This window comes from Brassica oleracea, chromosome C6 (genome assembly GCF_000695525.1).
Source record: "Brassica oleracea var. oleracea cultivar TO1000 chromosome C6, BOL, whole genome shotgun sequence".
In the NCBI taxonomy this organism is placed as follows: Eukaryota; Viridiplantae; Streptophyta; class Magnoliopsida; order Brassicales; family Brassicaceae; genus Brassica; species Brassica oleracea.
In genome coordinates this window covers 4,151,088-4,178,262 of record NC_027753.1, presented here as the reverse complement: position 1 = coordinate 4,178,262, position 27,175 = coordinate 4,151,088, and the positions used below count along the sequence as shown (strand labels likewise).

General features: G+C 35.7%; 4 protein-coding genes across 4 annotated transcripts; 1 reads left to right on the top strand and 3 right to left on the bottom strand.

Moving 5' to 3' along the window:
- Positions 1–6,979: 6,979 nt before the first annotated feature.
- Positions 6,980–11,678, bottom strand: LOC106301121 (pre-rRNA-processing protein TSR1 homolog). The gene is made up of 21 exons (XM_013737447.1): positions 11,567–11,678; positions 11,424–11,500; positions 11,269–11,346; positions 11,058–11,186; positions 10,922–10,972; positions 10,696–10,836; positions 10,483–10,605; positions 10,273–10,350; positions 10,075–10,167; positions 9,872–9,994; positions 9,495–9,578; positions 9,297–9,395; positions 8,998–9,177; positions 8,840–8,915; positions 8,588–8,691; positions 8,241–8,500; positions 8,057–8,143; positions 7,731–7,961; positions 7,507–7,585; positions 7,339–7,402; positions 6,980–7,249 (listed from the first exon to the last, which is right to left on the bottom strand). The coding sequence occupies exons 1-21, from the start codon at positions 11,655–11,657 to the stop codon at positions 7,134–7,136; spliced, it is 2,364 nt and encodes a 787-aa protein (XP_013592901.1). The 5' UTR covers positions 11,658–11,678; the 3' UTR covers positions 6,980–7,133.
- Positions 11,679–19,517: 7,839 nt separating this feature from the next.
- On the bottom strand, positions 19,518–20,654 carry LOC106297261 (agamous-like MADS-box protein AGL97). Its single transcript, XM_013733539.1, has 3 exons — positions 20,649–20,654; positions 20,304–20,326; positions 19,518–20,262 (listed from the first exon to the last, which is right to left on the bottom strand). Exons 1-3 carry the CDS (start codon positions 20,652–20,654, stop codon positions 19,518–19,520), a joined length of 774 nt encoding a protein of 257 aa, XP_013588993.1.
- LOC106298301 (RNA-binding protein 5) lies at positions 20,545–22,160 on the top strand. Its single transcript, XM_013734403.1, has 5 exons — positions 20,545–20,661; positions 20,760–20,960; positions 21,027–21,111; positions 21,413–21,508; positions 21,596–22,160. Exons 1-5 carry the CDS (start codon positions 20,653–20,655, stop codon positions 21,940–21,942), a joined length of 738 nt encoding a protein of 245 aa, XP_013589857.1. The 5' UTR covers positions 20,545–20,652; the 3' UTR covers positions 21,943–22,160.
- Positions 22,161–22,814: 654 nt separating this feature from the next.
- Positions 22,815–26,329, bottom strand: LOC106300707 (polyadenylate-binding protein RBP47A). The gene is made up of 6 exons (XM_013736910.1): positions 25,788–26,329; positions 24,348–24,831; positions 24,198–24,265; positions 23,853–23,983; positions 23,669–23,762; positions 22,815–23,271 (listed from the first exon to the last, which is right to left on the bottom strand). Exons 1-6 carry the CDS (start codon positions 26,166–26,168, stop codon positions 23,140–23,142), a joined length of 1,290 nt encoding a protein of 429 aa, XP_013592364.1. The 5' UTR covers positions 26,169–26,329; the 3' UTR covers positions 22,815–23,139.
- Between the last annotated feature and the right edge of the window lie 846 nt (positions 26,330–27,175).

The window sequence follows — 27,175 nt, the reverse complement described above, 5'->3', positions numbered from 1 at the left end:
TCGCGAAGGGAGCATATGAAGGCACACGCAAATCCGGATGAACTGCACCTTCTGGGACAGGCTCAGGTGCAGCCGCTGGAGGAGGAGGTGGAGGCATCTGCGGTGGAAGAGGAGGACTCGAAAAAACTCTCTGAGAAGTCTGAGAGTCTGGAACTGCATCGGAAGACGATGGACTGGAAGAAGATGTACCGGAACCATCGCCAAACAACTGGGCATAAGTAGGTGCTGTTGGTTTCCTTCTAGGAGCCATCTAAAAAAAATTAAATAAATTTAATCAATTATGACGACATAATTAAAAAATTATTCCGTTACCTAACTAATCACCTAAACTATAGTATTCCGTCATCTAACTAATCACCTAAACTAATTATCTAACTAATCACCTAAACTAATTACCTAACTAATTAATAACCTAAACTAACTTAAAAATAAATAAAAAGGAGGAAAGAGAGTGTACCTTAGAGGGAGAGGAGAGGAGTTTGGGAGGAATGAACGAGGAAGTCTCGTCTCGGCGTCTCAATATATAGAAAAGGATTTGTCGTAAACGCGACGTAATATTACGACGAAGTTATCAGGCCCGCGTTTTTCGATTTACGACGAAATTACGTCGAAACGTTGGTTTACGACGAATTTACCAGGCCCGCGTTTACGACGAAGTTACCATGCCCGCGTTTTTCCATTTACGACGAAATTACGTGGAATAGATAACCATTTACGACGATTTTACAACGCTTAACCTAAACTTAACAAACAACTATTCTGAACCTCTATTTCTCATTCAAACTAATTTTATTTTTGGCATATGAATACACTTTTCATAATGCCCAAAAAATAGTTCCAAAGACATTTTGTCAAGAACCTTTCTTTTCCAGAACTTATGTTCCAATTCCAACTAGACGGCCTCAATCGAGACAACATGAGTAACAAAATTCTAAAAAAGAGAGCTTTTTATGAAGGGAGGTGATTGAAAAAACAGAGCAAATGGGTTTCAACAATTATCTGGTGGAGAATTGCGTCTGCAGATTTGAATATTCAACGTAAAAAAAAAAATCATTCTGATAATCTGTAAGATCAAATCACTCTTAAATGTTCAATTCTCTGACTTGTTACGTCCAGCTTTGATTTCGTCCCCTAACATCATTTGTTTCACAGCAACGAAAAGGTAAACAATTTAAGTAAGAAAATGATGCATCACTCTTGCACTGATAAAAGGATGATGATAATAATATGGAGCTTGTGTTTGATTTTCTTCTCCTGTTGATCACCTTTGTCTTCCAGATCAGAGGGATGCTCTACGGGAGCTCCAGAGCGAGTTCCATTTCAGTGGAATGTCTACTGATCCGAAAAGGTGGAGGAACAACACAGATTGCTGTTCTTGGGGTGGTATCTCTTGTGATCTGAAGACGGGCATAGTCACTGCGTTAGACCTCTATGGCATTTCTCTCAATGGACCTTTGAGATATAATAGTATCCTTTTCAGACTAAAACATCTTCAATATCTATATCTTGGCTCTTATAATCTTTCGGGTATTCTACCAGATTCCATGGGCAATCTCAAATATTTGAGGGTTGCGAATTCTTCGAGAAGATTCCATATTCACTTGATAGTTTCGGGTAGTTCGGATACTTTCAAGTAGTTCATATACTTTATATATATATAATTATTATTTTTATATACTCGGATATTTTTATAAATCATATATGTTGTTATCAGACTGCCTATTTGCGTTACATGGCAAACATGCCTGATCATGAAAGTTATATTAATTGATTCACATCTTTCATGGAACACTACAGACGATAGCTAGCATGATACACTTAAAAGGCTAAAACCTTCTCCTCACCCTGAGAAGAATCTTCCCAAACTCGAGGGCCATTGTCTCGCAAAATTCTCTTTGTGTATCTTATTGGACTCCAAGTCTTTAACAGGCACCCACGATTCTTGTCATAAGGAAACCAAAACTCAAAAGCATGTTATTGCAACAAATGGCAATTAACATGGGTGAGTTCGCTTTTTTTTTTTTAGCTTTTCGTGGTCAACATTAATTTGAATGTTTGATTCATTTGGTATTAGTCTTATTTGAATCACCTTATTTCTCGACCTCAAATGCTTTTTCGACCGAGCATTTGATTGGTTCATATATGTGTTTAATTTTAGCTAATACTTTTTTAAAAAAATGTCTTACTAAAATATTAAAGCATGTTTACCAAAAATCAATAAATATATTCCACTTTAATGTCTATAAAATCATATTTCTTCAACAAATATTTTAGATAAAAGAAGATGAATTACCTCATATTTATGCTAGTTATTGCTATGTGTTTTGGTTTGAATGAAGGTCAATGTTATAGTAACATTTTAGAATTACAAAATCAACTCAAGCCAAATAGTATTCTAAAATTTAATTGCTCAGCCAACCATGGACATGTTGAGCCTCTCCACGATGTAAAATTCAATGAAAAATATCAAATTGTAGTTTTAGAGAGAGGACTAGGAGATAGAATTGTATGGCGTTGTCTCTTACGACATGGGAATAAAATGGAAAATTCTCGAACTATATGGCGCGCATACAGAGGAGCCAGCAGGCCTCGATGTAATGAAAAACGTTCATGGATTGCTAGAGTTGATGGAATTTACATGGAGAAAAATACTAAACCAGAGGGCTCAGATATCATTGGATTGTTACTAAAAAATAAGTTTTATCTTCCTAAAAGCTATTTACATTTGACGCTAAGATTAATTTTGTCATATGAGATAAAACATCATATCATTTTGAAATAATAATAATATACAAATAAATGTATTATATATATATATATCAATTTATTATTTTGGTAATAAATTAATTTATAATTTATTTTTTCTAGAATGAGAATGACCAGTAATGTTTAGGTGTTAATATTGTTTATTTCCAAAAACTCATGTAAAACATTTGTTTGTACAATGTTTACCCAAATAATTTCATGGTTATTGTCATGTTTATCACTACATTTGGTAAAACTAATTTTGATAACATTTCAAGAGACAGTTTTGGTAAAACTAATTTTGATAACATTTCAAAACAAGTTTCATAAAAATCAAAGAATTCAACATTTTACGAAATAATCTTTGGAAAATAAGTGACCACCACTTTGTGGTTGGGAACTGGTATGTGAAGAGGAGGAGATGGCTTATAAAGGGGATTTGAGTGCTCATACTTCTGTTGGGAACATTTGTGGTTATTTGATAGTGGCTGGTGTTAAGAAGAAGAGGAAAGTGTAGAAGCAGATGTTGAAGGCGTAGGGGAGGGCTCAGGTTTAGGGTTAAGGTTTAAAGAAGTGTTGGGATTTTGAAAGTTTGTATGATTCATTGTGTTAGGCCATTTGCGTTGTATCTCTTCATCTTGAAGCTTGTCACTTACACGTTCTTGTATTGGTTACCGTTTTATTGAGCCAAACAAGTAAGTTGTTTTCAGTGAGATCAGAGAACTTAATGTTTCTATGTATTGTTTCTAGAGTTATTCTTGGGTTCCCTCCTAGGGTGAACCTTTAGATTCACCAACCAATAGAAAATTGTCATTTTAAATCTAGTATCTTTTAATTAAGAAAACCAAATAACTTGGCAAATTATATTATTTTTTCAAAATAAAATTTAAAAATAAATAAAAATAATATATAAAAAACGAATTCAAAAAAAAAATAATGTTGTCAACAAAACACTAAACCCTAAACTCTAATACTAAACCCTAAACTTAAATCCTAAACCCTAAATCCTTGGGTAAACCCTAAATTTTTGGGTAAACCCCTAAACCTTTGGAAAAACACTAAACATGTTGTCAACAAAACACTAAACCCTAAACTATAATCCTAAACCCTAAATCCTTGGGTAAACCCTAAATTTTTGGGTAAACCCCTAAACCTTTGGAAAAACACTAAACATGTTGTCAACAAAACACTAAACCCTAAACTATAATCCTAAACCCTAAATCCTTGGGAAAATCTTAAACCCTTGGGTAAACCCTAAACCCTTGGGTAAACCCTAAACCCTTAGGTAAACCCTAAACCCTTGGAAAAACACTAAACATTTGGATAAATTCTAAATTATAAATCTTAAACACTAAACTCTAAATCTTAAAAATAAATATTTTTTTTTAAATAATCTTTTCTTAGAACTATTGTTATTTTTATTTATTTAATTTTTTATTTTTTATTTTAAAAGCATAATATAATTTGGCAAGTTATTTTGTTTCCTTAATTAAAAGATACTAGATCTAAAATGACAATTTTCTATTGGTTGGTGAACCTAAAGGTTCACCCTAGAGGGTGAACACGAGAAAAAGTCTTGTTTCTATGTATAATACGGATCAATATTCCAATTATCTTCTTTAACCTACCTATGACCATATATATACCGTCTCAAATATTTTATTAGCCATCCCATAAAAATTTTAGGCTTCTTTAAATCTGTAAGACTAAAAGCAAGATTTAGGTTGTCCAACAACTTTTTTTTAAATGGGTCTGCCCATCGGAAAAAAGAGTAATATACTTACAAGAAAAAAACAGAATTGTATTGGTGCCAAAACACAAATTTAATCATATATAAAATTTTAATTTTATAATACTATATCTTGCAATTATCGAAGTATTTTCCTCTTAGATTCACACAAGTGTGGAGAACACGATTAGGCCTATAACTTCCGCTGCGCCTGGTGCCTTTCTTTTCCCAACAATAATGTCACCATCAACTGCAATTAATATAATGGATTGATGCTGGAAATTTCCATCAGTTACGGAGTTTCAGTGGAGGAGATTAGGGCTGGGCAAATAAACCGAATCCGAAAACCCGAACCGAATCCGATCCGATAAAAATGAATCCGAACCGATCTGAACCCGGCATAAATACCGAATGGATCTTGTTTTATGGTATTTCGGGTTATGAATATTATCCGAACCGAACCCGAACCTAAATGGATATCCGAACATTCAAAATTTCCAAAAAGAACTTGCACCAAACATGATCTCAGTTCCTAATATGTATTCAAAATATATTGAACATCTAAAATAATTATCTATTAAACGAAGATTGATGGTTGAAGGTGGCGTTTGAAGTTTTTAGATTTTGGTTTTGTTTTCATTGAATAATGTTTTTCATTTCATGAGAACTTGGTTTTCGTTTTATGCTTTCATTTTTTTGGTTTTCTTTCGATCAATAACTATGTTTACCTTTCATTTGATTTTGAATTATCACATTTGATGTTCTTTTCTTTTTTTTTTGAATCGATTTTATTTATGTTTTGGTTACAAAATAGGTACAAATCAAGTATTTTAAAACCGAAAAACCGATTTTAATTACTTTTTGGTTACAAAGTAGATATAAATCAGGTGCATTTAAACCAAAGAACCGATTGGGACCCGAATCCGAAAGTACATCGGGTTGTACCGGTTTTTTGAAGATTTACTAACTTCGACCCGAACCCGATAGAACCCGAACCGGTCCCAAACCGAATCTTCATATAATCCGAATGGGGCTGATTTTGATAAACCCAAAAAACCGAAACCCGATTGGACTAAACCGAAAACCGATTGGGACCTCGAATGCCCATGCCTAGAGGAGATTTGTGTTGACTAGTTTGTTTAAAATTAGTCAAATCTGAATTTGATTAAAATAAAAAAAAGTCTATTTATCAAATTCAAATTCCTTAAAACTGAGTCAAGCTCAATTTTATTTTCTCCAATACATCTAAATGCATTCAAGGTTTTCAATTATAAGTATATATAAAAAATTATCTCATATTTTCAATGTGAGATATTTTACAAAAAAAAAATTATTGCAAAGATTGAAAATATATTAAATTTAATCAAGTACAAATCAATATTTTTCAAACCTATAATATCCTAAACTAAAACTATTTCGGATTCAACCCGATCTTAGACATGTAATAAACATGAATCGAACTCGAATAAACCCAAATAAAATCTGATCTAGACTTTTATAATAATTTATATTTAAATAGAACTGTTCATGAACATGAAAACCTGTAACCTTAGAACCCGAACTGAAACTCGATTGGGACCCCGATTGCCCAACCTTATTCTATAATAGACCTAGATATTTCGGATATCGGTTCGGTTTAGATATTTTGGGTATCGGGTTGTTCGGTAGGTTGCTAGAGGATCCATTCACTACATGACCTATTTTTGGTTCGGTTTGGTTTGGATAGTATCGGGTTTGGTTCCAGGTTCGGATAGTAAAACAAGAAACCGGAAAATACCCAAAAAAAATTTGGTTGTCATTTGGTTTCGGTTCCAGTTCGGGTAATTTGGATAGTCCGAGTAAAATATCGGTTATTTATGGTAAAAGAACGAATAATTAAGATAAAATTCAAATAAAATTTTAAAATATTTAGAAATACAATGTATATTTCAGATAAAACTATCGAGATACTTTTTGATAGTTTTGGGTAGTTCGGATACTTTCAGATATTTCGGATACTTTATATATATATATATATAATTAATATTTTTATATACTCGGATATTCTTATAAATCATATATGTTGTTATCAGACTGCCTATTTGCGTTACATGGCAAACATGCCTGATCATAAAAGTTATATTAATTGATTCACATCTTTCATGGAACACTATAGACGATAGCATGATACACTTAAAAGGCTAAAACCTTCTCCTCACCCTGAGAATAATCTTCCCAAACTCGAGGGCCATTGTCTCGCAAAATTTTCTTTGTTTATCTCATTGGACTCCAAGTCTTTAACAGGCACCCACGATTTTTGTCATAAGGAAACCAAAACTCAAAAGCATGTTATTGCAACGAGTGGCAATTAACATAAGTGAGAATCATGCAACAAATTTCTCTCGGTGTAACATGATTCGGATTGTATTCCTGCATTTTAGGGTTATGTGCACATAACCCTAAAATGATCGGCCTCACATATAATCGTTTGCTTTTTTATAGCCTACTTAGTTCCGGTGATAAAAATAAGGGAAGCCAAGAATAAAAAGCATATTATATTATCACATACATGACAAAACTGGAGGACATTGACGTAACCAGGTCCATAAGTTATCAAAGTAAAGAATATGAATCCAGAGAAACTTGAACATCATCATCAGCTCCATTCTATAATTTAGAATTAGAGAAGCTGTGGGTACATACGCTCGGGCCATTTGGGATAAGCACGCTTGTACAAGTTCATGCACACGACGTCATGTTGCTGCACCACTCCATTGAATATGCATTTCATTGCCCCTGTGCAAAGTCCACATGTATAAGCAAAAAGATTCTACAAACCAAACTCAAATCTCTCTCTCTCCTTAAAATAAGAAACAGTGTCTTACCATGTGTACCCACGGGCTCCTTCACGCGACCACGACGCCCACATTTAGACCACACTTCTACAGGCTGCACATTAAAAAAAACATTGTTTCATCCCCAAGCTTTTAGCTTTTACTATCTTATTTTAGACAAATAATTGAATCCACCATATTTTTCCTTCTCTTTCTTACCTTAAACCATCTCACGTCTTCCGGGTTATGGAACATATATCTCACTGATGCTTTCATCTTTGATACTCTCTGAGGATACCTGAACCAAGCCAAATTCAAAACTGGTTAAAATTACTTTAAACTATAATTTGTATTCTCGGTTCACATGACAGAGCTTTGGTATGAACGTAAACTAGAATATGCGGCTGTAACTGGAAAGTGAAAGGTAATAAGTAAAAAATTACCCAGTTAATATTATCTTCTTTAAGATTATTTTGTTGGGTTCAATGCTTTTCAAGGAACCAAGAGCAGCAACGGCAGGAGCATCCGACACTTCAGAAATCTTCAGAACTACCAAAGGAAGTGATGGGAAAGATATCGGGCCGTATACTGAAGCCAATGAGAAACGCCCCGGGTGCAGAAACCGCTCCATCTTGTGCTTGTCTGAGCTGAAATTGTCGGTTGAAAACACTGGTCTGGAAAGTTTAACAGGAACCCCGCCATTATTATTGAAGATTGTAAGCAAGAATAGATATTACACTTTAGATGAAATGGGAACAAATTTGCAAACCTTGCAACGAATTGGCGGAAACCAACATGGAACATAAGTTCTTCTTTAGTTTTGATAGGATCTTCATAACCATCATACTTCTTAAGGCTGCGGAGGACAGTTAAAAGGGGATGAGAAGTTAGATAAGGAAACAAGATCTCATCAACAAACAAACAAAAACAATAAACAGTAAGATGGTGATTACCTAAAGTGCAGAACTGACATCTTGGATTCATGCTGTAAAAGCCCAAATGCTATAATGGGTTTCGAGCTCACAAGGGAGGATAGTTTAGAGGCAGCAACAAGAGGCACTTCCTTAATATGCAGCCGTACATATGATCCAGTGGGTACACAATCATCTCTGCTTTCTTCTTCCATCTTCAGGGCTTGCTTGAGTACAAGCTTTTGAGTCCTTGCGAGATTATCAAAAGCAAAGATTCTGGCATAGTCCTGAGGTAGAGACTCCTGCATTTGCCAACAAATAACAAAATTTATCAGCACTTTACAGTGTAAAGGAAAAAATGAGCTTCACGTCAAGATCAGTGTAACTACATTTGGATCCCACGAGGACGTTCTGAAGGATTTGAGACCCCTATACTTTGCAAAACGTTTTCTTGCAGGCTGATCAATGGGAGTCTCTACTTCATCAGGAAATTCTGAAGAACAAGTAAAAGTAGAAATCAATGAGGACTTGAGAGATTCAGATACTCTACAAGGACTCAAAATGAATATGTGCACCACACACACAGACATATATGGCCCACAGAGAAAATAAATCTACAAAAGTAAAACGTTTTGACCAACCCTCATCCTCGGCATGTGCCTCTTTTATTTTCTTCATTTGATCCTCATACTGCTCCCTTGTCAAGTTTTCATCATCCTGAACCATGAGCAGATTGGCTTATGACTTTGGCAAGATACTCAATCTTAATATAAAAGCAGTACATGGAGGAAAAGCTTACCATCATCTCGGAGTCGTTATAAGTTTCATTATCCACATCCCGCAGTGTTTCTTTATCGTCCTCAAAATCTTGGTCTTGATTGGAGAAGTGATCCTCTTCTTTATCCAATACCATACCATCATCATCGGAATCACCATTATCAGAATCCTCTTCATCTATTTCATCGACAATCCAAGCAGCCTGCGAATCAAATCATAAACAATAAAAAATAAGAGGGTCAGCGAAATGTGAAATATTGTGGAGGACAATTCCACCAGAGACAGGAATAGTTAAAAATGGGGCTAAAATCATCTACAAACCTGATATTCTGACATCCCTCGTGGCAAAGTCCTCTTCTTTAGCTTTCCCTGTTTCTGATTTCTGTCCGCCTCAGCCATCTCTGCCTCAGTTGGCCATGTCTACACAATTGGAGCGGCACACAATAGGTGAATTTTCAGAAGAGATAACAACACAAGCAAAATGGCCGCTTCATCTGTTAAAGAGCTAATCAGACTTACCTGTTCCCCTGCTAAAGGATCTGGAGTGTTTTCAGCTACTAAAGGCTCTTGTTTCATGGGATCAGGATGCAGAGACCTCAATACCTGGTTAGTTCCAAAACAGGTAAAAATGAGTAAATACCCTGACAGAGCGAAGGCCATGGTATAACATCATAAAAGCACAGTAACAACTTTATTCTTATTAAGATAAGAACTTAAGAACAAGAGGGGTATCATATATTCAATACAATACGTTATCCTGACAGACAATTCCAACAACCATATAGGCTGTTCGCTTGTCACTTTATTTGAAGGATGCTGTTCTAGCATTCAGTACAATGTGCCCTTCAAGGTAAAGTGCAAAAAAATTGTCGATAGTTAATGAAAATATCATGTACCTCTTCATCATGTGAATCATCCAGTTCCATGGAATTCTGTTTTTTCTTTTCATTCAATGGAAATGGGTCCTTCAGGACTTCAAGTTCTGAGAGCTGAAAATCACCGATGCCAGAAACATGGACCTAATATAAGAAAACAATTTACGGGATAAGATATTGGTATAGCACAATGGAAGAAAAAGAGAGCAGGGCGGTTTGATTACCAGCTGATTTACAGATAGTTTGCGAGCACGCAAGTAACCAGAGAGAAGTAGAGTGCATTTTCCTGAGCTTTCATTAGTCACTACCATCCCAACCTAAATATACAATTCAAGAATATGGAGATAAATTACTTTAACGAATTTACGAAACCTTTTTCTCAGTCAAATTAGATGTTATCAATAGAAGCATTAAACAAGCACCTTCTCAGTCACAACATACGGCCGTTGACTTCTCCAATGAGGCACAGTAAGCCTTTGTGCCTTGAATAACCACATGAACTGCAAAAAAAAAACACCAAGAAGTGTGTGTTTGCATCATCTACACCTAGCTATAGGCTATTTAGAATTTTGGAGACACTAAATCTACTGAAGATAACTTAATAAAATAATATAACAATCAACAAATCTGACCTTATGCAACTCATCTCTGGTATCTGCTGGATAAAACTTACAATCCTCAGGAAATTCAGAAGCCAGTTGCGAGGCACACATCTTTTTCAGCTCATTTTTCTTTTTCAACTCACTGGGTAAATCCTGCAATCAATCGAGAAGATAAACTTCAAAGCAAAGCTTGAGGGACCAGAGAGAGACCCTGGTATAGATCAATTGAAGCAAATAACTTACACGAATCAACACAGTGGTGCTTGGTAGACCAATAGATCTAAGCACAGAAAGGCACTGACTTCCGAATGAGTCTATGAAGCTAGAGACATTCTCTTCCCATGGGGAGTTTGCAGATACAACAAAAGCCATCAAATCAGCAACCTATTTATCACCAGTAAAAAATAATAATAACTCAGTTAGCACCTATGGCAAACTCTGCTCGCGGAAGAAACAAACAAACTCATGCCTTGGCCATTTCCATGCATGTCAGAAGATCCCCGTGAGGCGCCTTCAACACCTGTGATATACTCAAGCACATGAATTCGAGTCAACCAGTAATATATACACAAAAAAGAACCAATATAGTAAGGGAATACACATACAGTTGCTCTTAGCTTATACTCAGAAGATGCAACTGTTGAAGAAGAAGAACCATCACCATTAGATAACAGCTTTAAAACGTCATCACCAAGTGAATTCAAATCCACAGAAGCAGAAAGAGGAAACAAGACCTATCATCATCAAAGAACAAACAAAAGGCTGTAACTTTCTGAGCACCAACGTTAATAAAAAAAAACAATAAGCAAGACTCACGATAACACGAGGAGCACTGGTTGATCCTCCTGAAGCTCTCTTCTCCTTCAAAACCGCTGCTCTCTTCTGCTCTCTGAGCTAAATACACAGTAAAAGAAAGAGAGAGATTCAGTATCATTCAAATGTTGTAGTTAATAAAAAGTGAGAATCATCACCATCTTGCCACGCTGAAGACGAGCAGCTCTAGCACCTTTGACATGGTTACCCTCCGCTTTACCAATCCGGCCGCCATCTGATTCAATTTGCAGATTTTTTTTCAGGTTATTCTGAAGATGGAAAGAGATGAAATTGTTACTACCTTGAAGGGACGTTCTGTGGAGATTTCGGGAAGATTTGGAGGAGAAGCGAGTCTTGTGAGCCTTATTGACTTGAACTCGAGAGCGCCCCATGGTGTTACTGACTCTGCAAACAACGACGGAGTAGTGTTTTTGTTCGTTCGTTTTAAACCCTAATTTTCGATTTTACTATTGGGCCTTATTGGACAAGCTTTTAATATTTGATTATAAGCCCATTAAGAACCTATTAAGGATTTGTCTTTGAAAACAAAACACCCTTAACCTAATGTGACAGGAGTTTAGAGCATGATTAACCCTAGTAACCCATTAAGGGTGCTTAATTTTTCTTTTTAAAATTTTTTTTTTTTGATTAAAAAAAAATTAAAAAAATGACCAATCGCAGGTCGCCATGTATCAGTGAGGTCCGCAAGCAGAACAACACTTAAACAAGAAACTGCTTAGATTTTTCTTGGAACCCACTCATTTGTTTAATATTTTTTTTAAGCATTCCTCCCTAAGTTTCCCCTGGTTAACGATGATTATTCGATAAAAAAATTGTAGTAAATAAAATAGAATGAATCCGTGTGGTTGTTACGTGTCATACCCTAACGTCTATTTTTTTTTTTCCTATATAATACGTAGTTCACTAATAATCATGAGTTGATTATTCTTTAGGACACATTTTGAGTTATAAATACATTCCACTTCTGACACACTTTTTTGTGGAGTCCATTGGATTTTTGGACAACTATACCTTCGAGGGAAAGAAAAAGTTAGTTTTTTATTATTTTTCGTATTATACTTCATGATTTCATTTGTTTTTATCTCAAAATCTAAAATATATTGAATAAAAATAATTGTCATGATAAACTATATTTAAAATTTTCAATCTCTTAAGTTACATTTTCATATATGTATGGTAACTTGTAAACAAAATTAATTGTGGACGTGGATTCCAAAGCGTGGATAGTAGAGTTATATACTAGTTGTGGACATGAACACCTTAACTCAGAGGTCATTGCTTATACTTTTAAGAGTTTGTTCTTCGCTATAGCATCCGGTAAGAAGAAACCCAGATAACCATGTTTCCACTGTTACTCCCACTGTCACCGGCACTGCCGATACCATCACCACGATCGAGATTTGGTTCTAACTCGTTAAAAGTCTCATCTTTCGATTCGATGTATATCGATCTGCTAGAGACTTCCTCGTGACCACATCCAATACAACGCAACTAGCTCTCGATCTTCGATAAGACAGCTCGATCAGAGATGTCTTATCCATTGGAGCTCGATCAGAACTGTCTTATCAGAGATCGAGAGCTAACTAGTTGCGTTGGATTGAATGTGGTCACATGGTAAATCTTCAGCATCCAAAAATGAGATTTTTAAACCGCTAGATGGTGGTGGTGGCCTCGGCGGTGCCGGTGACGGTGGGAGTAACGGTGGAAACGTGGTTATGTGGGTTTTTCCTTGCGAGAGACTATAGCGAAGAATAAGCTCTTAAAGGTATCAGCCAACAACTTTCGTGGTAAGATGTCCATGTCCACAACTAGTATATAACTCTACTATCCACGTTTTGGTGTCCACGTCCACACTTAATTTTGTTTACACGTTAATATATATATATATGAAAATAGATCTTAAAAGATAGAGAATTTGGGATAATTTGCTGCTATCTCCTTTATTTATCTATCACAAAGACACTAGTGGCACGTTTTGATTTAAAGGTAAACTTCTGAAGGATTCTTGGTTTTATTTTGTGGCGTTTCAAACAGACAATGAATATCTTTTGAGTTTGAAAGAGGGGAACAGATAGTTTTGTACATTATGGTTAGTTAAAAGCGTATGATTCAGAACAGAGGTTTTGGGGGAGTGGTGAACGGTATTGCTGGCTGAGACAAAACGTGTAGGGGTGGTCAGGGACTGCGTTTTGCGGAGGTTGGTGTTTTAAAGAGGGAAACTGGTTCTCTGGAAAGACGCCAAGGAGAGGGAAGATTTAGGGTTAAAGCATGCTGGTGTGATGATCATTAATTATTTGATTGCTGAGAAAACTTTTTCTCATTATGAAATCTCTAGCTGTTATGGTTTGATGCAGGAACCCTCCTTCGTATAAAATCAAACAAGTATTAAAAGTTGAATATCAGCTTCATTCAGCCTGTCCACGTCGGACAAGAAACCAATACCAAGCTCATCTCAGCAATACCTAATCTCCGATGAAAGCCATATCGTGGCGACTCTTCTTCGTCATCATCATCGTTTGGAATCACGATAATTCACCTTTATTACAACCCATTCTCTCCATCATTCAATCCCGATAATTCGCTTTCGTTTCAACTCCCTTTGTTTAACCTTCTATATAAATCATATTCTATAAAATTTTTGATTAAAGCAAACTACTCTTCAAAGAGGGAATATAGAGATTCATACGTTGGTGATGACCAACCACTGAACACCATAGCCGACGAAACCCGGGTTGGCTAAGACTGGTGGTGAGGAATCGGCGGGAAAAAGTCAGCTCCCGTCGCCTTTTACTTCAACAACGTCTCATCAGTGTTTAGAGAGATAGTTATTTGCTTAGAGATGCTCCTCATCGACGACAGGTATGCCAATTATCCCTTATTTTCTTTTTTATCTGAGCATATAACTATCTCTCTAAACACTGTGTGTTATATTGGAAGTCCAATTCCGCTTGAAAGATAGGAACCTGTATGATCTGTGTGCTTCGTTTAGATCTATAGCTCCGAATGCATCTCCGGTTTGGATGCCACCTAAGGCGTCGTTGAAACCTCCACTTGATCATCCCTATAATACAGAGATAACAAATGAAAGAAAAAAGATACTAACTATGATGTTGTGCTTGATTCATTAAAATTTAATGTTTTTTTTTTGGTTCAGATACTATGGTGATGTACCATTGGTTCGTTCGAGAAATAAAGGGTATCAGCGGGAAGCTTCAGCTGTTCGTGATGAAGTATGTGGTCAATGTTCATTACCATTTTTTTTTTAATTGAAAAAAATCACTAGATTTTGACTTGAGGCTTGACTCTATTATGTTAATTGTAGCTGGATATGTTGCAAGAGGAGAATGAGACTGTATTGGACAAGGTTCAATGTCTTTGTCACTTTTTACATAAATACTAAGCTATTCTCCTCTGTCATTCGTAATAATTGTTCTGGATTACAGCTTCACCGTGCGGAAGAAAAACGCGAGGCAGCGGAAGCCAGGGCTAGGGAGCTGGAGAAACAGGTTTTGATTTAGTTTGTCATTAGCAACCTCCTCACATCTATTTTTTTACAATATTCACTGGAAAAAAAAAGTCAACCATCTTTCATTCTGTTGTTGAAATGATCATATTAGATGGATACTCCACTGTTCTTTATGTGACATATTTTATCAGTATTTTGAAGTTCCATGTTAATCATTATAAACATTATCCCATGATGTTAACTCTCAACATTGTCATGTTGCGATACCACCACTCAGAGCTTGAATTTAGATAAACCTGCAAGGAATTTTATGTCTTAATATTTTCCTTTTACTGATTTTGTGTCTTTGATTTGAAGAACCAAAAGAATAGATGAGGTTGGACTATCTCTCCGAGGAGCTGATTTCAGATAACCGTCTATCTCCAGAATCATGGTATTCTCTTCCTAGAATCTTCATTAACTCTTAAACTTAGTTTCGAGACATTTAAAAAGACGACCACATACATTTGAGTACAGATTTTAACACTCACAACTTTTAACAACCAACAGTAAATAGGAACCAACTTTTAGCACTAGATTATTTAAAAACATGTAACTGGAAAGGTTCATTTGGCTTGGAAATCTTCTTTCATGTAATGACTGTCTTAGCGAATGGCAGGTGTGCTGTTGGGAACTGCTATAGTTTGCGTAAAGATCATAAATCTATTCTTAAGATGTTTCAGAAAGCTATTCTACTGAATGAAATATCGAGATATGCACATATGCTTTATGGTCACGAGTACAATTCTTTTCTATTTCCCTCTCTGTTATTAGTCATATCCACATTAACAAATCAAACCCAAGACTGTCCCTTCTCATTTGTATTTATGTTCCCATGTAGCGGTTTAGTAGAGGCCAGTATATCCATCTTCTAGGCTGGGAAAAGACGGGGACAAACTGGAAGCTGAAGTGACGAAACATGTTCCTCTTTTAGCTCCAGAGATTTTGCTTTGCTTTACTTTATATTGTTTCTAACTATCGATTTTTTAATTACAAGGTAAGGATGAAAAGCTAGATGGACATGCATGTATATATGAGCTGTGAGCAAGTTTTCCTGTGATATATTCCAGAGGACGTGACGCAAACTATGAACAAATAAATCATTTGTGAGGTGATGAGGCTCTTTTTTAATCTTCTTTTTAACAACTTATCCTTTGTCTTTTTGACCCACAATTTACTTTCTCGGGTGGTTTTGGGTGTGCCGTTCGGAGTCGAGAATGATAAGCTAAAAGGATTTCTTAGTTAAAAACTTTAAATGTATGCAGTCTTCTTTTTCTTTGTTGGACATCCCCATAAAGTATAGACTATTTTTTCAAGTACCAAAATATAATTTGAAAGTAGTAGAAATATTGTGTACACTCTGATCTAATAAAATTTTAGCTATTATCCCTAATTGTTTACTACGCCCAACTCTTTTTAGAATACAAATATAAAATATATACTTTTCCTCATATCTTTTTACTCTTCTCTCTCTTTTAGGTAAACTGGAATTATGTCTTTTTTTTTAAACTCAGAGAGAAATCAGATACCAGAAATTTTCAACTTAGTATGGATTGTATTATTAATTTTCCTCACTATTTCCCTGCGAGGAGAAGTATCCTGGAGGTAGATGTTTAACTAATATTAAATTAATATGTAACTTACAGAGAAGACCTATTTTTTTATAGTTTAGTCTTCAAAATTTACCATTTGCTTGAAACTTTTTTTTAATTACAAATACCTCCAAGATTAAATCAATATAATATTATATGTAAACAACTACAAAATTCCAGAGTAAACAAAAAAAAATCATGAGGATTTTAGCAAGAAAACTCTTCTGTCGATAAAAATGAATTCTTTGCAACAACATCTAGATTGAACATTACAGTAAATGTCATATCATTATTGTAGTAATAAAGTGATCCAATTGGAGTTCTGTGACCATGAAACTCATTTGATGTAAGAGAGAACTAGCATACAAATTAAAAGGAAATGATAGGTGATCAAAGTAGAAAGAAAGCAGATGATGAATATTTGACCAAACAGTAATCAGGGGTTTAGCCATAAAAAAAAAGGAATATTGAAAAAGGCATAATAGATATAAACATATTATGACTTGGACATGTGTAGCATATAGCTAATACAAAATATATTAGTCTAGCAAACATCATTGAACAATTTAATGAGTTTTCACATTGTAACATTGAGACAAAAAAATAACATTCTCAAGGACCTTTCGCACTAAATTTAGATATTTAAAATATGGTCTCTTTTCAACAATAAAATACTATAATAAGACTGCTTTCACAACTATCATACCGAGGGATACTTTTAGCAGGTCAAGTAAAATGATGATTGCATATTTTTAAAACACAATTTTGAAAGACTAAAACAATAGTGGCTAAAAAGGTAAGCTTTGCCAAACATAAATTCCACCACAATTCACAACTTTTAGGTCTTCAAAAACGATGGAACGTCTAATAATTAACACCATCTAAATTAACAATACATGTAATGTGTTAAAATTAACTTATATTAATGAATAACATGAAAAAAAAATTATAACATTCTAATCAAAAGAATCTTAGCAAAATGATAAAAATTAAAGAAATATAACAAAAATAAAATAAAAATTATGCTAATAAAATATAATTTTATAATAAAATTTTTTTTAGGATTGATCTTTTTAATTTTTTCACCAAAAGAATTTTCAATGAGTAACACGATTAAAAGAGATTTTATTAAAAAGTAAATAGATATTTATACTGTTGCGTTAACTAATATAAACTTAGAGTCTAGATTTGAGGGGTGAATTTTGGAGATGAGATTAATTTTTAAAATAAATAAATAAATATTAAAAATTAGAAATCAAAATTTTTAAAAATCAACACCTTTCAAAAAGAAAATTTGAAATTTATAAAAATCAAATTAGAAAACATATAATTTAAGAACTATAAATTTTTTTTTTAATTTTGAATTTTTATTATTTACTTAAATAATTATTTATATTTATATATCTATAGAGCAAGGGAGGGGAAAGGTAAAAAGATATTTTGCCTCCTTAATTAAATATATTTTGATCATTTCCTCTTCGGAACTATGAAAAAAAACTTAAAAAATATTTAAGAGAATTGTGCTTATAATTAATTTTACATTATAGATTTTTTTTTTACTAAAGTCAATACGGCAAAACCAAACATATTTAAAATGGTTTCAGTCTTTAAATCAAAATTCAGAGATTAATTTCAAATTGATAACGTGAACTTAGAATAATATTTATATGTGTGTTATTGGAAAAGAAATCTTTTATACATATGTTTGTAATAATTTTGATTTTTTATTCACGCATGTATACAAACAAAATATTTCATCTATCTTAGAGTATCTTCAATAGGGATTGTAGACTTGGACTTCTCAAAATACATATGTGTATAAATATATTAATATTTAATTATAGGTTCTTAACTTTACAAAAAAGCGTAACTCAAAATATTTTTTTTCTGATCATTTGATTTGTATTTTCCGTAAAGTTAATAATTCTACAACTAAATATTAATATAATATATACATAAACATATATGTATTTTGAGAATTCCAAGCTTAGAATCTTCATTGAAGATGCTTTTATATGCTACCATTATAATTCAAAATAAGTTTATAAATTCAGAATGGTTCTACAATATCTTATATTCACAAAACATATTCAACTGAAATTTTATAGAGCAATTATCTGCGCGTAGCGCGGAAAAACGATCTAGTTAATATAAAGAGACAGAGTGTCTTTGTTATGCTTTGTATTAACAAATGTAACAGAGTCTTTTTTTCTTAACTCTGTTGAGAGGTGAGGATCGGTTTGTGTAAAGATTTGAATATCTCAATGGGAAGTTAACGAACCAAAATCATTTGATTCCAGTTTTTATCTTTTAAAATCACTTGTTGTGCGAGAAAAGTTCACCGAACTTCACAAACGAGAGTTTGGAACCTATAAAGAAGAGCAACCAATCCAAACAAGCAAGGGTCATAACTGAAACACTGCACAAGTGATCCATTCAAGTTTAGAACCTCTAAAGAAGAGCAACCACTCAGAAAGCAACCGCCTTGAATGATGTTAATGGCCAAATACAGTTATATTTAATTTAAGTCATGTCTTGAAGTTTAAGTCACAAAATTTCCAATATAAATATATACATTTTCTGTTTTGCTAATGGAAGATTGCTGAATTCTTCTTCTTTTGTATTTCCCTTTCTTCTTGCTCTGCACTATGTAAACATACCCACCCACTCATGAAATCATGAGTTGCTTCCCACGTTACGTTGTCTTTGATCTTTATGCTTTGTATATTGACAAGTGTAACAGAGAGAGTATTTTGTACTCTGTTGATGTGGTGTTGGCTGTGCTAGAAGCCTAGAAGATGCAGCTTCTGTTCGCAATATTCAGTTGTATAAATATTGATTAGAGTACAAAGGGAGGAAGCTCACTGCTGAGTTATATTGAATTAGTTCAAACTTTTAACTGATAATTACCAGAAAAAAATAGAAAACGTTTGGAAAGGATCTGTTCTAACAAATTACCACAAGAAGAAGTACACAAACTCAAATTTCACTTGAACATACATTTGATTACATTAGTTCATTTAAGACATTGAGACACAGACCAAACTGGTTTAGAGTTGGATCAAATCTGAGGAAACTGATCCAGAGACGAAACTGCTTTCTCCTCAAATTACATGTCTCTAAACAAGATTTACTTAGTTGTTAAACAACTGATCGAGCTCCTCATCATTAAGCTCATCATCATAGGATATCAAGCCTTCGAAAAAAGTATCCCAATCAATATCCATCTTCTCTTCTCCCAAGCTTCCTGCTTCTACTTCAGGTACTGATACAAAGTTGTTGTTGTTGTTGTTGCAGGTTTTGTCAGATACAGTTTGATGATCCTCTTCTACTTTGTCATTCTCGCTGACATCATCACAATCTTGGAGGAGTTGAGTAAGTTCCATCTCGCTCCATTCATCCAAGTCAGGTGATTGATCGAGCGTTGTCAGGGTTTGATCCTCCAACCCCTTCACAAGCTTGATGAGTACTTCCATGGACTCCACCGCTTCCATAAGTTCCTCCGGATTCTTCGAGTTGACAAGCTTGTCGTCGTCCCACCAAAACCCTAACCCTAGATCCTTGCGAGCCACGCAAATACCTAGGTCTTCTCTCGTCGCTTTGGTGTCACGCGACGAAACGGGAGGGAGTCTCTGTCCGGCGAGATAAGCGGAGACGACGGACTCAACGGAGGAGTGACCAAACGAGAAGAAAGAAGCGTTGGAGTTCGAAGAAGAAGAAGGAGTCGCTAAGATAGCGATTCGAGCGTCGGAGAGAACGCAAAGCTGAGCCGCTTTGCTGTAGAGACCGTCTCTACGTTTCGAGAAAGTTGTGGCACGCGAAGCTTTGTTAGTGATCTTCTTCATCTCAGGCTTCCTCTTCGTACCTCCTTTCACCATTCTTTTTTTTTTGTTTTCCACGAACAAACGAAACCCTAAAACTTTGAAATCGCAACGAAACGAAACTAAACAGAGAAAGAAAAGATAGCAAAGTGAGGAAAGCTTTCTCTGCCTGGTGGTATATATAGGCTCCGTTGTCGTAAAACGGATTAAAATTCCAATATTTTGATTTTTGGTACCGAGACCGGTTCGATTAAACCAAATATATTTAATTCGTACCGAGACCGGTTCGAGTGATTGAAAAATAAATAAAGACCCAAACTGATTGGGGTTATTCTCTCTCTCCCCAAGTCACTTATTGTCTTTCTTCTCTCTCTAGGTTTCGATTAGGGAATTAGGGTTTCTAATCTCTCTCAATTGGATTCGTTCTTCATCTCCCCAATCGACAACCATGACTGAGGTAAATCAAAACTCGCATCTTTTTCGAGAACCCGTATTCGTTGTTGTCTCCAAATTGAAATTGATCCGAGTTTTGTGTTTTGTGTTTTGTGTTTATAGTATTGGGTAAGTCAAGGGAAGAAGTGGTGCGAGTTCTGCAAGATCTGGACTCAGAACAACGCGACAAGTATCAGAAACCATGAGCTTGGTAAGCACCACCGTGAGTGCGTCGAGAAGAAGCTCACTGATATGCGTGAGAAGAGCGCTGCCAAGGACAAAGAGCTCAAGAAGAACGAGAAACTCCTTCAACAGATCGAAGCTGTAAGTAGTTTACTCATCTTTTGTTTCTTTGTCCATTAATTGTTATTGATTTTGTATTTGTTTCAGAAAGCGACTCGTAGCTATCAGAAAGACATAGCAACTGCTCACGAAGTTGCCAAAGCTAACGGTGCACCTGAGGATGGTACACGCGGTAAGTATCATCTCCTCCTTTTGTCTCCCTTTAGCTTAAAGTTCACGGTTGTTGCTTTAGCTTTTGGATCTCTGGTTGTGTGTGTGATCAATGAAATTGAATTTATACAGTTTGCAAAAAGACTTTTTTGACTTATTTAAGTTTTATTGCGAATTAACTACTCTATAGAGAATCATCATCAGTGAGGGAAATGGTTGCTTCTTTTGAGTCACTCTTCAGGTTCTTTCACCATTTTGTTTTCAACTTTTCTTAGCTCATAGATATGTTTTTCGTCTCATGTTTAATATTGTTGTTATGGCAGATTGGGTTCTTGACGCTGCTTCGGGATATTATTACAACCAGATCAATGGTCTGCACTATGACTCAAAGTCTGGATTCTATTACAGTGACTCAATAGGTATGTATGTAATTTCAAGCTTTCTTTCACTTGCTTCTAAACATATATATATATTTTCTGTGTTGACTTACGTTGGTAATGAAACAGGACGTTGGGTGACACAAGACGAGGCTTACGCCGCGGTCAAAACTCCATCAGATAAAGACACTAAAGTGCCTCTCGTTAAAAAGCCAGCGCCTTCTTCAGAAGCTGGACCAAGTGTGGCGAAACCGCCTGGGAGGGTTGTCTCGGCTACTTTAAACCCGAAAAGAAATGTGAAAGGAGCTGCCTCGTCTGTTGAGATTGGCAACAACAAGAGAAAGAGAATAGATGATAAACCGAAGAAAGTAGTATCTGCAGAAGAGAAAGCTGCGTTGAGGGCGAGAGAAGCTGCTAGGAAACGAGTCGAAGACAGAGAAAAATCATTGCTTGGCCTTTACAACAGACCCTTTTGATTAAACCATTGCCTGATGCTCTCTGTAACAGAGGCGACCGATGTGGCGGTTGTTTTCGTTATTCCTTTGTAATGTTCAATCCAAAATTCTCTGGTGTTTCTCGAAACTTGTGTTCTTAACTGTTGTTCCAAACAATTCAATTCTTCTTTGTTGTACGATCCTATTCATTTTGTGGTCAGGGAAATTCTTAACTTTGAATAAAGTTTTTAGGAAAGCTTCTCGGGAAAATATATTTATCGAACTTATAGAAAATCAAATATCTTTGCTTACGCATTTTGGGTTATTCTTCAAGAGTTTTTAGGTTTCGTGAATCAGTCTTTTAGAAAATGAACCACACCCAACTCTAAATATCAATGTTCAAGAAATTGGTAACCAGCAATTATACATTTAATAATTTATAGAGATCATTGATTACGTGTTTATACCAATTTTTAACGCCAAACCAATTTTTGTAAAGGTCGCTGAAAAATAATAATTCGTTTAAGTTCGATTTGCCCCCTATGCGTGCATCTACTCACCGCATAAATCGATTTTTAGAGCATTGCTAATTATTAAGTTTTTTTTTAACGCTAATTGGAATTAACTTCAAAGGGGGAACCATATAGGTTTAGAGTAATACAGACCAAAATTGGTCGAAAGCGACAAAACCAACAAATGAAAGCTAAGAAATAGAGAACAGAAAATAAGGGGAAAATGTAGGAAAATATGTCAGTACACAATCCGCAGGACAAAGCTCATTGAGGGCATTTAGACACCGATTTTTTAGAACATTGCTAAATATTAAGTTAAAACTTATCAAAGCACTGCAAAGTGCAAACAAGTAACTGATCTAAACGAGTTAGAAAGTTACTTATCGTTGACCAAACCCTGGCTTTGAGGAAACTAACATGACAAATAACCTTAAAGAAACTGAGAAATAAAGTTCAAGTTTAAGACAACCCCAAAGTTTTGACAGAGACAGAGAGACAGAGACACAGAGACAGCAAGATAAAGCAAAAATTCAAATCCAGGATACAAAACCCTCTTTGGACACTAGAGGTTTTAAGTTCTGTTGTTGAGAGAGCTAACCTCTGAACCAACAACTAATCATCGGATCGCTTTTGACATTTCCGATGGCTTGTTTTTTAGAAACCAATTCCCACAAGTCCAGGACTCAGGGTTTTTCTTTTATGATAGTGAAGACATGACCAAGACTCGTTAAGAAGCTCCAGGGACAGCAGCAGCTTCAGTAGCATACATGTTTGACTCCTGGTTCGCATATCCGTTGTTGTTGTAACCTTGTCCTCTTGAGTACCCTCCGTTCCATTGGTGGCCCGAGTCTCCTCTCCACTGTCATTTCAAGATTTTGGAGTTGAACAATATTAGTAAATGGAAATAATAAACAACATTCAACAAAACAAATCTAATCACGATATTGGAAACTGTTCTGGGAGATAACAAGTGGGCCAAGGAGACAAGCATTAGATTTGCGAATCAAAAATAGTCAACACGGGAAGGTTCCACTAGGTCTCTATGGCCCACAGTACACCTACTATCCAATGTCAACCACTGACTTTGGCTTTAAGGATCTCTATAAACTCTATATACTCCATGGAGACAGAAAGAAAAAAAGACCCAAAAGAACTTTAAAAGTAAGTTTGACTTGGACAATAATAAGAGAAATGCATTATGCATACAAGGTTATATTAAGATTAGACACACTAATCCTACTATAGTTTTCTTGTACCTGTCTGTTTGGGCTTCTTCCCCAAGATAGCCGGACAGTGTTTTTCCCAATGACTGTCCCGTTCAAGCTGCCGATGGCTTCCTCGGCACTCTGCCTGTCGAAAAACAATGGCACGTCACTGTTAAATAGAACAAGTCCCACACAACTGGATGAGTAAGCAGACAAGCACAGAACATGTTCATACCTGTTACCAAATTGGACAAAACCGCATCCTTTTCCTACAGGGATCTTCACAGAAACAACCTCCCCAAACTGGGAGAAAGGTTGCATGAGGTCGTCTTCAGTGACATCAGCATCAAGCCCACCAACGAATATCTGCAAATGTAATAGAAGACAATAAGCCGTAAGCTTAGGATAGGAATAAAAATAAAAAAATATTTTTTATATTTTAAAAATGTAATAAAATATATTTTTGTATTTTAAAAATGTATAAAAATAAACTCTTTAAAAATGTTATAAAAGAGTTTATTTTTATACAGTTTTATTTTTAGTTTATTTTTATTTATAAGAGATAGCAACGAGAACTCACTGTTGAGTTATTTGAGTCCCCATCAGACATCGAACCATTTCCTCCATGTCCACCAGCCAGTGTCAGAGCTAAATTCAATAAAAACATTAACATATAACTTTAAATATTAAACTAAAATCATCACGACAACTAAACGTTACCATCACTTACCTTGTGAACCATTTTGTTGACCATAAGCAGCAGCTCTTTTAGGCGTTGCAATGCCCACACGCATCTGCCTGCTCGAGCAGAAGGCACCATTCATCTCAGTCAACGCCCTTGACCTCTCGCTCTCATCACCAAACCTGACAAACCCATAGCCTTTGGACCGCCCAGTGTTGGAATCGATCACAACTTTTGCACCTTTGACAGATTGATATCCAGCAAAAGTCTCCAGCAGTGTGGCATCAGTGACATCTGGAGCCAAATCTCCTACGAATATCGACAGGTCAGGACCGCCGTTCTCTGATGCTCTCTTCTCACCGGTGCTGAAAGACGCCCAGTTTAGACGGAAGGGCTGCTCTGCGTTGGGCATGGTTACGCCGCTGTAGCTCTGAAGAACTTCTTCAGCTGCTGAACGTGAAAGGAACTCGACAAAACCGTACCCTTCTGATTGAGAAGTTTGCTTGTTTCGTATGACTTTCACAGATGAAACCTGAAACAAGAAACCAGACAAAACATGAATCCATGTCGGAAAAGCTAAAAGAAAAAAAAAGACAGAACTTTTTAAAGTTGTTCTTTTAAAGGTCAACCTAGTTCTACTTAGTCCTGGGCATATTACGAAAATCGGATCGAAATGTACAAAAGCCCAAAAGGTTTCTACTTTTCTAAACCAGGAACTGAGAATCAAAAAACCCGAATTATTCAAATATTTTTTGGTTTTTCCAGTTTTCGGGGTTTTTTGGATTTTCATAATCGGATTCCGGTTACGAAAAATCCGAAACAGAACCAAACTATTCATAATCAGATTCCGTAATTTTTTTTTAAATTTATTCTTTTAAAGGTCAACTTAGATCTACACAGTCCTGGGCATAATACTAAACTGGAACTGAACTAAAATAACTGAAACCGGATAGAAAATTACAAAAACCCAAACAGTCCCTATTTTTCAAAACACGAAAACCCGAAACCAGAACGGAACCGAGAATCGAAAAACCCGAATTACCTAAATATTTTTCGATTTTCCAGGTTTTTCGTTTTTTGACTTTAATCTTGAACCAAATCCGAACTATTCCTAATGAGCTAATGAGGTTCCACTTCAGTTTTTATAAAAAAAAATAGAAACCAAATCCCAACCCAATTTGAACCTGACATTACCCGAGCCGATCCGATCCGAAAAATGTTACTAAAACAGGTCCTAAACATCCCAACCCAAAAATCGAACAACCCAACCAAAAACCTGAATGCCCAACACTAGTTCTACTTCTACATCACACTAAAAGTCAACCATATGGCTTGTATGTTATATTTAGATCTGGTAATGGATGTTACATCTATCACTTTCAATATCAGAATATAAGAAGATTCAACAATGAAAGCAAACCGATCTGAACAACATCATCACAACAAAGAACCAAACCACAAGAAAGATTCAAGAAGAATGGTAATAACCTCGTTGGTGTGAGAGAAACATGTATGGAGATAAGTCTCGTCCATCCAGTGAAGAAGATCCCCAACCCATAGAGTCTTTACATCATCTCCACCAGATCCACCACGCTGCTGGTGATTCTGCTGCTGCTGTTGCTGATACGCAGCGTATTGAAACTGAGGATGCTGGTAGTGACCTTGGCCGTAGGGAGCGTACTGGTGAGGATACATCATCATCTGTTGCTGCTGCATCATCGCCATAGCCGCAGGGTGCTGCATCATCGCCATCCATTGTTGCTGTTGTTGCCACTGTTGTTGTTGCTGCGGTGGTGGCGGAGTGGTTTGCTGCAACGGTGGGGTTGTTGCGGCTGATGACGAATCTGGACCGTTGTTTGTCGTCTGCATCTTCTCTTTCTCTCTGGATGTGAAGGAGAAAGCTTAATGGCGGAGAGAGAGAGGGTTGGATTTGGTCTTTCGAAGATAATGGAGGCGGAGAGAGAGAGAGAGAAGGAAGAGTGTGTTGTGTAGATTGGGAGGGTTTAAGACTTAGGTCTGGACGAGAAGTGGTGGGAACGTGGGGCCCTGTTACGTCCTCGAAGTTAGATCTAACGGTTCTGATTCGGCCGTACTTTTAGGGTTGACATGAACTGATGACAGTTGATGATGTAAGTCCTAAATCGGGTAAATGAACAAAAAATCCTTCAACATTTATTGGGATAAAAATACATACATCTCTACAATAAAACTGAAAAATAGTAGTAAATTTTTTTTCGAATTTTTTAAATTAATTAATTACCAAAAAAATTGCAAAATCAAAATTTGTTAAAAGTGACCGACCATAAAACAGAGCTTTTGAATCTAAAGAAAACAAGGCTTGCAACCAAAAATCAGAATATGTTATCGACATAAATAATTATTGATCCGTAACTCTCTTCAATATCAGGATTGAGGTATATTAGTGTCACTTGACCATCGGATTGATGTTGGTATGTTATTAAATTTAATTAGTGTATAAATGACCAAAAATTGTATCAAGGAAAATTCTATCTTTATTCATAACATAGAGATTCCTTGTATAGGAGATTACACCGTCATAGATAAATGGAAATATTACAAATCATAATCTCTTGGTTATAGGTCATCCACAATCTGGTTCATAACACTCCCCCTTGGATGCCATAACCATTTAGAGCTTGTAATGTGCTTTAATATTGTCTCATTAAAACCTTATCAGGAAAATCCAATTGGTACAAAACTATGGTGAAGGAAAAAGAGTACAACACACATTATTCCCCCTTATTTGGACATTACTGAAGTTCCCTTGGATCTCTCCAATTTTCTGCAATCTGTGGGTGATGAAGATCTTGGGCAGAATATGCTTCGTCTTCGAACATGATAGTTGGTTCTTCTTT

What these genes read in the sequence shown, in the direction of transcription:
- LOC106301121 (XM_013737447.1), bottom strand. Translation starts at nt 11,657, where the DNA reads ATGGGGCGCTCTCGAGTTCAAGTCAATAAGGCTCACAAGACTCGCTTC. An exon ending in CCACAGAACGTCCCTTCAAG is followed by an intron (nt 11,501 to 11,566) that starts GTAGTAACAATT and finishes AAATTGAATCAG; the next exon opens with ATGGCGGCCGGATTGGTAAA. An exon ending in ATGATTCACATGATGAAGAG is followed by an intron (nt 9,579 to 9,871) that starts GTACATGATATT and finishes GGAACTAACCAG; the next exon opens with GTATTGAGGTCTCTGCATCC.
- LOC106298301 (XM_013734403.1), top strand. An exon ending in TCCTTCAACAGATCGAAGCT is followed by an intron (nt 20,961 to 21,026) that starts GTAAGTAGTTTA and finishes TATTTGTTTCAG; the next exon opens with AAAGCGACTCGTAGCTATCA. An exon ending in ACCTGAGGATGGTACACGCG is followed by an intron (nt 21,112 to 21,412) that starts GTAAGTATCATC and finishes TTGTTATGGCAG; the next exon opens with ATTGGGTTCTTGACGCTGCT.
- LOC106297261 (XM_013733539.1), bottom strand. An exon ending in CGTTTCGTTGCGATTTCAAA is followed by an intron (nt 20,263 to 20,303) that starts GTTTTAGGGTTT and finishes CAAAAAAAAAAG; the next exon opens with AATGGTGAAAGGAGGTACGA.
- LOC106300707 (XM_013736910.1), bottom strand. Translation starts at nt 26,168, where the DNA reads ATGCAGACGACAAACAACGGTCCAGATTCGTCATCAGCCGCAACAACC. An exon ending in GTTTCTCTCACACCAACGAG is followed by an intron (nt 24,832 to 25,787) that starts GTTATTACCATT and finishes TTCTTGTTTCAG; the next exon opens with GTTTCATCTGTGAAAGTCAT. An exon ending in GGGACTCAAATAACTCAACA is followed by an intron (nt 23,984 to 24,197) that starts GTGAGTTCTCGT and finishes TTACATTTGCAG; the next exon opens with ATATTCGTTGGTGGGCTTGA.